Below are 10547 nucleotides of genomic sequence, written 5' to 3'. Positions count from 1 at the left end.
GGATATACAGACGCTGATTGGGCAGGATCACCCTTTGATAGACGTTCTACATCCGGATATTGTGTTTTAGTTGGAGGTAATTTGGTGTCATGGAAGAGTAAGAAACAAAGTGTGGTTGCTCGATCCAGTGCAGAAGCAGAATATCGAGCAATGGCTGTAGCAACTTGTGAGCTAGTTTGGATCAAACAGTTGCTTGGACAACTGAAGTTTGGAGAAACCGGTCATATGGAACTTGTGTGTGATAATCAAGCGGCCCTTCATATTGCATCAAATCCAGTGTTTCATGAGAGGACTAAGCACATTGAGATTGATTGTCACTTTGTAAGAGAAAAGATACTCTCAGGTGATAGTGTTACCAAATTTGTGAAGTCAAATGATCAACTTGCAGATATCTTCACCAAGTCCCTCACCGGTCCTCGTATTAATTACATTTGTAACAAGCTAGGTACATATAATTTGTATGCACCAGCTTGAGGGGGAGTGTTAGAATAGAATAGGTAAACACAATCCTACACAAAATAGGAATAGTTTATAGTCTCCTATTTGGTAAGGAATTGTATTATATAGTGTCTATAAATAGGGTTCTCTATGTAATAATTAGAACAACAATTCAATAATATTTTTCCCATATATTTCTCACAAAAACCACAAGAAAAAACAAATCCACAATGGTTGTTAAGTGAGCTGCAGATATTGTGTCCATGGAAGCCGTACTATACAGAACAGAAGTGGATTTGGACATCAAATGGATACAGATTTTTTGGCAAGTGAAATACAACTGGCAGTTCTCACTTGCGTGATGAGATCTTAAAAGCTGAATACAGGGATAGGATTTCAGTAGAGTGTATCCCTGAAGTCCCCTGGGACTATCCAAATGTACAGAAGGATTTGAATGTGTACTTCAGCAACTTGTTTTTTTCTTCCAAAGTTTGATGACAAATACATTAGAATTTCAAAGGTCTAGGCTTCTTTGGTCTAAAATTATCACGCCCATTGTTTCTGAGTATGAAATTACATAAGAAACCAACAACGCCAGCTAAATGATTTTCTTTTCTTTTTTCAATTTCAAAGAAACATGACAAATGGAAAGCAGACAAGGACCTAGTAACAAAGCTATTGCTTACCATTTGAAGACGAACTTCTTAGATGGCATTTCAATAGGATACAAGTAGGAATAGGCATTTATGTCATCGACAGACGAACCCATTCTCAACTCTTCTTCAGCAGTTAAACCTGCATATAGCCAAGAAAATCTCTCTTCACTAAACCTAAAAACGATTAGAAAGCTGCAATACAATATTACAATATTTTCCCTTGAAACAGGGATCTCTACATTAAGCTAAGTATATGGATAAAAATTCAACTATAATCATACATAAAATCATGCTGCCCCAAACCAACCTATGTAATACACTTCAATCCCAGATGAATTCAGTTGCCAAAGACATGTATTTAACTATCTACTTAAATTTTCAAGTTTTAACCATCCGAAGGTTCCACTTGCAGCGACGACAATCTATACGACGCAACTATTGAATATACTTCTGGAAAAAGCAGTAGCTACTGCTTTGCAATTCACAAGTATTTAAACTTAGAGGACAAATGGAAGGAAGTACCTAATTGCACCAATTTGAGAGTTCACGGGGCCGATGAGTCCAAAATGTTTAATTGGGCTAACTTGTATTTAAAAATTTAAGACAGTGGGGCATAATTTTCAGAACGATATCTTGTTAAATGATGTGCTTAATCCATATCACTGAGAAAGCAGCAAGGAGCCCTCCCCCGCAAGCTCTTTCACTTAGTTTTTAAGTGGAAGAAAGACAATATACCCTTCAGCTAAGTTGCTTGGACTCTCCAAAAATGTTGCCGCACCCGTGTCGGATCCTCCGAAAATGCACTACTTTTTCAAGGATCCGACACTTACCTGGGACATTTTTGAAGAGTCTGAGCAACCTAGCCCTTCAGCATCACTATTGCTTCACCTGTTGCTGTTAAAAAGACTCATCATTCTTCAATTTACCAGAAAAAGAATTATATATAATTTCAATCAACTAGGAGAGGACCTAGTGTAATTTTCAGCATATTGTCTGACTTGGATGTCCAGAAAACATCCACACACCCAGCATTGATTTTGAATCAGCTGCAATATTTATATCATTCCTTCCTCTCCAACACTCCGCCACCTTTCATCTTGATTCATTTTAAGGTAGTCTATCTAACTAGGAAATGCCAATGCTACACTATATCACTCATTTCCCTTCCTTTCCATCCATGCCATCCAATGATAGACTAAAGGTTTATCTGCAGTAACAAGATTTAGGGTGAAACGCTATTCGCTGAGTCCTAATTACATGACTGACTTTCGTGCTTAGTGCATCTAGATATACTTGACCACTTCCTAAACTAAAAACTATATTGTTTTCTCCTTTATCCAGATTATTCTAACAACCATTCTAAGCATGTATGTTTAAGTTATTATCATAAGACTGTCCCATTATGAAGATAACTTAAGGATTTTCTCCCTCCAACTGTTCAAACAAAAATAAACTAGTATAATTGCATACACTTACAAACATGGTTGACATCTCCTTGACTAACTACTCCACTTTTTAACATTTCAAAATAATATACTAGACACTTTAACATGTAACTAATCTTTATCATTTGTCTGACACTATTACTATATTGGGAGTCAACTACTCGCTCCATCCGCTTTTAGTCTTTTACTTGTCCACTATACTAGAAATAGATATCCACTTTTACTTGTCCAGTTTGGAAAACTGCGAGATAATTTATCACTTATTATTAACTATTAGTCAAAGGGTTATAGTAAAATTGGTATTCCATATATTGTTCCTTGAGGGTTATGTCAAGTTACTCAAGTGTCAAGTCAATAGCGGACAAGTAAAAATGGACAGAGAGAGTATATCTTTTGTATGACCATAATCCATTTTACTTGTAAATCTAGCTACCGCCAAAAGGGTCTAACTTATTGGGACAGAGAGAGAGTTCAATAATGTCAATAACTAATAAGTGACTTCAAATGACAATGCTGATATTCATCTTATCACTAACATTACAAAACTGAAACAGCAGCAGAAATAAGGTAAAAATAAATTCACAGAAACAACCCCACCCCCAAATTGAAATTATACTCAAAGACACCCAAAAATGCAAACTTTACAGTTTTTTACCTGAAAATGGGAAAATTAGAGAGAGTGAAGAGGAAAGAGCAATGAAGGTCAAGTCCCTTCTGGAAACCCCATATTGGGTAGTGGGTTCTTTGCAAAACTCTGAACATACCCTGAATTTCCCACATTTTTTTTGGTTCCACAGAATCTTGCTCTGCTTTCTACAAGAAACAAAACAAAAAAAATGAAATCTTTTTGTTAGAGGTAAATAAGAAATAAAGAAAATAGTATGAAAAGAAAGAGGAATACTTTAAGGGAGTTGAAAGGATAGAAGGATTAGATGAAGAAGGCAATGGAGGAGATGAGAGAAGAGCTGTTGCTGCCATGGTTAGACTCTTTTTTGGATTTAGCTCATATCCTCAAATCCAAAAAAACAAAGTGATTTTTTCTACTGAGTTTGAGTTGTAATAAATAGAATATAATTTCATTTTTGTTTAGTTGATGGACAACTTATATTCAATGTTTTTTCTTTTATTTTCCACTCAGCATGTGTTAGGAAATATTTTCTTAAATCTAAAAAAAAAAGTTTTTTATTTATTTTATTGTATTTGATAAAAGTAAAAAAAAGATTATCTTAAAAGAATTTGAGCATAATCTAAACATACTATGATGTAAATGTGAAGGATAAGGAGTGGGAGCGAGTGTGAGTATAAGGTGTTTTAGAAGATGAAGAGAACGCAATAAATATAAAATGTCAATTGTGAAATTAAATTTCTTTATTTTTATTAGAAAAATTATTTTTTTTCGTTTCTAATATACTTATTTTATTAAAAGAAAATATTTTTATTTTATAATTATTCAAGTAAAATATTTACTATTTATTCAAATTTATAAAAATTACCTCTTAAAAAATTACATACGTTAATGTATTTTTGGATAATACAATTTGATATATCATGAAGATATACAATGTATATGTATATAATATATTGAGTATTTTATAAATATTATTTTTCTAAATAAGCATGCGCATAATATTTGTTTAGATGATATTCTTGAGTGTATCTCTTTTTGCCGCTTGTGCATTCTACGTAGCTGTCTTGATTTTTTTTCTTTCACAAAATTAGAAACATAAATACATTTAATTAAGCATAGAAAGATCTAACAATAGCACCAAAATACTTGGTATTAAATACTCCCTCCGTCCCATTTTATATGATGTACTTTGATTTGGCACAAACTTTAAGAAAAATGGAAAGACTTATAAAACTTGTGGTCCAAAATGAATGATAGAAATTTGTGTCCAAAAAGAACTTTTATAGGCAAATTGTTACTTAAAATAAAAATGTGTCATTCTTTTTGGGATTGATTAAAAAGGAAAGTAAGTCATATAAATTGGGACAGAGGGAGTATTAAAGTTTGATTTGTTTCTTTTTAAAATGTTGATTATTCATTATAAATTAGAATTAAAATATGCATGATTTTGAATGATAAATTAATGTAGTCTACGTCAAGATTGTTATGGATTTATAATAATTATGATCAATTTAATTACCTCGAAAAGGGAAAAAAAACTTGAAGGTAAAGACATATAATGAAGCATGAGAAAAAATATGTTTATTCAAGTTGCTATAATCAGGAAAATTGTAGTTTAAATTTGAGATAATTAATTTTTATTCCTATTAGAATTGATTTTAATTTGAGATAATTATTTTAATCGAGTAAATTTTGAATTAGACTAATAAATTTATAGTTACTTGTAAGTTAAAATTTTTAAAATTGAATAGACTTTTAGATATCCATTCTTGCAATTATGCGACTCCATTTGTATTGCTATAAATTTTGCACTATTATTATTATTATTATTATTATTATTATTATTATTATTATTATTATTATTATTATTATTATTATTATTATTATTATTATTATTATTATTATTATTATTATTATTATTATTATTATTATTATTATTATTATTATTATTATTATTATTATTATTATTATTATTATTATTATTATTATTATTATTATTATTATTATTATTATTATTATTATTATTATTATTATTATTATTATTATTATTATTATTATTATTATTATTATTATTATTATTATTATTATTATTATTATTATTATTATTATTATTATTATTATTATTATTATTATTATTATTATTATTATTATTATTATTATTATTATTATTATTATTATTATTATTATTATTATTATTATTATTATTATTATTATTATTATTATTATTATTATTATTATTATTATTATTATTATTATTATTATTATTATTATTATTATTATTATTATCATCATTTTGAAGAATTTCTTTTGATGATAATTTTTTAAAGAAAGAAGAAGAAGTTAACAATAACTAAGCTTGTTTTTAAGATTAAAAGTTAAATGGGACAACTAGTTTTTACTTTATTATCTATATTATTATTATTTTTTATAATATTAATTTACACTTAATATTGACAAAGTTCAAATAAAATATTGCTCTCCTCTCCTTCTTGGCTTTCGAAAATAGGGTTTTGGATTTATTTTTTTTCAAATTTCAAATATTTGAAGTTGTATTTGAATTTTTTCGGATTAAGCACTAATTCTCAAATAAAATGGAGAAAAATATGAAAAAGTGAATAATTCTCATAACAACGAGATAGAAAATTTGAAAACTTCATTAGTTGGACTAAAAGTGCAGTATTTTTTTTATAACTAAGAATGAAAGAGTATATATGTATAAACTAATCTAGAAAATTATTTAAATTAAGAAAACTCAACCTCTAAGGGTTCTTTGCAAGAATACTATAGGATTACAATTTGGAATTAAAATCAGAAATATAACCTGAATAATTTATTTCATTTTTATATGAGAAAAGTTGTAATAAAATTTTAATATAAAACTAATGTCGTTATAACTAATATCTTTAATTTAACACAGAATAAATTCAATTCAAAATTTAAACAGGGACAACTGACCTAGTCCCTTATAACAAACGATCGCAAAGGTCAAATCAATAACATATGTAGAACATAGACCTTAACCCTATCTTTATATAATAAATAAGATATGGGGTTAATTTAATACTTCCAAAACTAGAGGGGTGATTTAGCAATAAGAGAGAAAGCTCCACACAAGGAAGTGTAGAATACTCTTAAGCTGCAGAGCTAGTGTCAAGATTTGCGGAAGAGAGAGAGAGGCGTCACTTTCTTGATCTCAAAGCAGCAAAGAATTTTGAGAGGCGAAAATGGAGGAATTAAGCAGTGCTTTGAATTCCCATATGGACCAAATGGCAGATCTTGTTGAGAAATTCTCTGCAGAGATGAGGTCTAGTCTTAGACCAGCATATGACAACTTCATAGGATTCTTCCACGCCATTGACTGGACGGTATTGCCAATTCGACCTTTTTTTCCCCCTTATCCAGCTTCTGAACTTGGTAAAAATCAGATTTTGTTAGGACCCTGTTATTATTTTTGTGAAATTTTTATACTTCGACTTATCTTGTTGTGCCTTGTACTCTGTTTCTGCAGTATTTTGCATTTTTTTGTGTTGTCCGGTATTGATTTTTATAGCAATGTCTGTGCTGTATGTCATTGTGGTGTTGTTCTTTTATTTGTTTGTTTGTTTGGGTGGATGGGGATGTTGTGTTGAGCTTAAATGGTGAAACGTGGTTAGAGGGGATTCATATCCCAACTTGTTTGGGATTGAGGCTTAGTAGTTGTTGTTTTGTTTGGGGCAGCTGGAGAGGGAAGGGGTGTGTGTGTGTGTTGAGCTTAACCAGTGAAACATGGTTAGTGAGGATTCATATCCCAGCTTGTTTGGGATTGAGGCTTCATAGTTGTTGTTTTGTTTTGGGAGCAGTGGGGGTGGGGGATGGCTTGTACTAGGGAAAACGGAGGGTCAGGCCAATTATCTAATTGCAGAACGTATGGTAACATTGAAATGTTGTACATTCTAACATTCATGTCTCCTAGAATTACATATACTTTGGTAGATAACCATATTTTCTAAGAACTAAGTTATGTAGTTTTATATGTGAAAAATTTTCTGCAGGCTTATCTTGCTCTGCTTTGGACTTGGTTCATGTACTGTTTTGCATTTTTTCTGTGAAGTTTCTGCTGTTATCGTATGATTTCTTTTGGGGCAAGAGAGGGATAGCCTGGTGGAATTGGAAATTTCCATCTACCTCCAACCATGAGATTAGAGGCTTGAGTCACCAAAGGAGCTGAATGGGGAAGCCTTTCTTTGGTTCTTAGCCAGAGGTTTTGTGGGTGGGGTTTATTGTATCACAATTCACGAAAAACATCAAGGCGATTTCTTCCTTCTCTCTAAGCCTAGTGTCGTTTTTTACTTTTAAGTAGTAGGTTTCAGCGGAACATTTAGCTCACGATTTTTAAATATATTAGTACCGATTCAATCAAATTGGATCAGTGTTAGAAGGACACCATCTATATAAGGAGCCTTGTCAGTTGAAGAGAGGTAGAACTCTCCTATCCTCGTAAAATTGTGTATTGAAATAAAACATCTTTCTAAATTCCACTTGTCTTTCTTTAATTATGATAGGATGATCTGTAGTTGGTTTAGAATATTAAAAATCCCATCATATGTGATTGCTGAAGTTTAAAGATTTTTCTTGGATAAAGGCCAGGCAAGGCAAATTGTTGGCAAGGTGTACTGTGTTAATGCTCGGTTAGGCAAACCTTCTAAAGAAAATTCTTTGGCTGTCGGTTCAATTGTAATTTGCCTAAGTAGTATTTTGCTACCTCGGTACTACAGTCACCCAGAGTTGGTTATATGTTCCTTTCTCTCCGATGCAATCCTGTTATCTCTTCCTCTATTATATGGTCCTTACTCCTTAGTTCCAATCATGTTATGCCTCTTTGTTTTTTTCATTTTATGCACTTTTTGAATTTGCTTTTCGTCCTCCACTTTTGAAACTAAAGATGAGAAAGAGGGTCTAAGATCTCTACTTGATCCTTAAGGGGAATGATATCATATGGCATGTGGTTGATGCTGCCAGCTGTCTAATGCAATACTAGGAGAATTTTAGAAAGAAGTTAGAGCTCTATGTTAGCATTTGCTTGCTAATTGAAATTGTAATGTTTAAAGGAGATAACGTATTCATCATTGCATACATCATTACCTTACCAAAATATATTTGTTATTATTAAAAAATTTGAGCAAGAGGTATCATTGGCTAACAAAAGATGTGATTTGAGCTTGTCAAACATGAGAGTTTTGCATTTTGACTAAGACAAATTTATTTGGCTGTCTTGCTTATTGATGATTTTCATTTCTTTATGTAGGAACCTTGGTTGGTAGGTCTTCTTTCATTTCACGCCGTGTTTCTTCTAGTATGTATTGTGTCTCGGAAGAACATCAATTTCCAGATGTTTTTGTTCCTTTTTGCACGTAAGTTCACCGCTATTTACAGTTATCCAGTTTCTGATATTTCTTGATATTTTTTCATGAAGTTAAGTGCTGTATTAAATTGGCATCAGGAGATGCAAAGTAAGTACACAATAAATCATGGTCAAACTCCTAATACAACAACTTCCTCTACTAGACCAGGGAGTTTAACCGGAAAGCAAAAGTACGGTTTTAAACCACAGATAGAGAGCTCATGAAATAAAGGGGAATAACATCATTTACAGGGTATAAGATTGCTCCAACTGAAGAGGTTCAATAGGCAAAAGGATTTTAGTCTACTGTTAGGAGTTGAGATGCCATAAAAAAATCTGAGATTCTCTCTTTCCAAAGACGCCAAAAGATACATGCTGGGTTTTCTTGATGGTGCTGTCAACTTTCCATAGGCACCAATTTTCAACTGCATCTTTGATATTCTGGGGTGGGCCCCAATTAATTCCAAAAACTGAAAGGAACATGTTCCAAAGATCTGTGACCACTGAAGAATTAGGATTTAGGAACAAGTGGTTACTGATTCTAGGCTGTTCTGACACATGTAGTATGCTGGATACAATTTTCTAGAATTGCAGAAGAGTTCAGGTGATAAACGGCCTAATTAGTTATCCCTGCTCCTGTAACAATTTCTTCCTATAAGTGCTTGCCACCAAATTGCAAGAAGTAGGATAATTTTGTCTCCATGAAGTGGAAGTGAAAAGGGGTAAATATACCCTTCAACTTTGCAATTTAGAGCAGATATACCCCCTTGTTAAAGATATGGTGCATATATACCCCTACCGTCTAACAAATGATGCATTATTTACCCTTTTCGTTAACAAACCTATATGTACTGAATTAAAAAAATTATAAAGTTGGTTTTCTAATTCCAAAAATATCACGTGGCTTTAAAAAATTACTTTGTCTATTTTTTGCCCCTTTTCCGTAAGAATAATCCTCAGTAGACAACTTCAAAAGCTCAATGACATAATACAGTTCCAGAATAACCTGTCTGAACTTTCTACATGGATTGCTAGGCTTCCCCTTTCACAATAACACATAGAACTTATGTTTTAGGTAGAAAGCTTAACTTTCGACATTACTCTATTTTGTCTTCATGGTTTTCTATGTTTTGGGTTTAGCAGACTACATGTCTTAGTTTTCAGATTGAAAAATTCATATTGTTGAGCTTAATGAAAGCACAAGTTTTCAGGCTGTTGAGTAGCAAATAATTATGTTCCGTATGCTAGTAGCTTTGTGTTGTGAAACTGAAGGGATGACATCTTTCTAGCTTGCATGTTAGAAGTTTGATCTTTTCCATTGCAGTGTATTAGAATGTCCCGTTTTCCTCACTTTTTTAGTTACCTTATGATACAGTGGGAGGAGTGTATGGTGCTGAGAGGCTTAATCGCATATTAGCTGCGAACTGGAAAAGCTTTGCGCGCCAGAATTACTTTGATTCACATGGCATTTTTCTTTCCACACTCTGGTCTGGGCCTCTGTTGGTTATTTCGATAATAATCTTGGTGAGTATCTTTGGTCATTCTGCACTCTTTGTTTTCTTCATTTCTATTGTTTTTCACTCACTAATTAGCTTTACACCTTTCTTCTTTGCAGGTTAATACCCTCTTTTCACTATGTTACCTGATTGTCAGGTGGAAAAAAGCAGAACTTAGACACCGGGCAAGACTAGCTAGCAACAAGGAGGAGTAACAAACATATTTGCTGCTCTGCTACGACTAAAGCATGGGGGGACAGGGGAATGTGTCTTATGTGACATCTTACTATTCTCTCCCTACACCAACTGGTGAAGAGAATTCTTAACACTCGGTTACATAAGGATTTCTTTCGCATTAACCTTGTCACCGTTTAAATGTGTTTTCATAGGTTGGTTCAAATTATCTTTGTAGAGGTGAAATCAGCATTGCCTTTCTTGCTTTTATACCCCGCCTGAGAAACGTTGCCCAGCTTTCATTTAATCTTTCAATGTTAGATCTTTGAA

The 10547-nt window shown here is 32.3% G+C and overlaps 2 protein-coding genes across 3 annotated transcripts in view; one reads left to right on the top strand and one right to left on the bottom strand.

Annotated features, from left to right (window-relative positions):
- Nucleotides 1-3587, bottom strand: part of LOC102582106 (psbP domain-containing protein 5, chloroplastic) — a 15329-nt gene extending 11742 nt beyond the window's left edge. For both annotated transcript variants that reach the window (XM_015313001.1, XM_006356556.2), the window contains exons 1-3: nt 3441-3587; nt 3195-3352; nt 1125-1233 (exon numbers count right to left, since the gene is read on the bottom strand). In XM_015313001.1, coding sequence (XP_015168487.1) covers nt 1125-1233; nt 3195-3352; nt 3441-3517 — 344 coding nt within the window. In that variant the 5' untranslated portion in view covers nt 3518-3587. The remainder of the gene's footprint in view (nt 1-1124; nt 1234-3194; nt 3353-3440) is intronic.
- Nucleotides 3588-6280: 2693 nt separating this feature from the next.
- On the top strand, nt 6281-10547 carry LOC102581783 (transmembrane protein 18). The gene is made up of 4 exons (XM_006356555.2): nt 6281-6532; nt 8452-8557; nt 9923-10071; nt 10163-10547. Exons 1-4 carry the CDS (start codon nt 6392-6394, stop codon nt 10256-10258), a joined length of 492 nt encoding a protein of 163 aa, XP_006356617.1. The 5' UTR covers nt 6281-6391; the 3' UTR covers nt 10259-10547.

The sequence above is a fragment of the Solanum tuberosum genome, unplaced genomic scaffold, assembly GCF_000226075.1.
Source record: "Solanum tuberosum cultivar DM 1-3 516 R44 unplaced genomic scaffold, SolTub_3.0 scf00225, whole genome shotgun sequence".
Lineage (NCBI taxonomy): Eukaryota > Viridiplantae > Streptophyta > Magnoliopsida > Solanales > Solanaceae > Solanum > Solanum tuberosum.
Note: the sequence above shows the minus strand (reverse complement) of the source record. Positions and strands in the feature narration are given on the sequence as shown.

What these genes read in the sequence shown, in the direction of transcription:
- LOC102581783 (XM_006356555.2), top strand. Translation starts at nt 6,392, where the DNA reads ATGGAGGAATTAAGCAGTGCTTTGAATTCCCATATGGACCAAATGGCA. An exon ending in GTTTTTGTTCCTTTTTGCAC is followed by an intron (nt 8,558 to 9,922) that starts GTAAGTTCACCG and finishes CTTATGATACAG; the next exon opens with TGGGAGGAGTGTATGGTGCT. An exon ending in TTATTTCGATAATAATCTTG is followed by an intron (nt 10,072 to 10,162) that starts GTGAGTATCTTT and finishes TCTTCTTTGCAG; the next exon opens with GTTAATACCCTCTTTTCACT.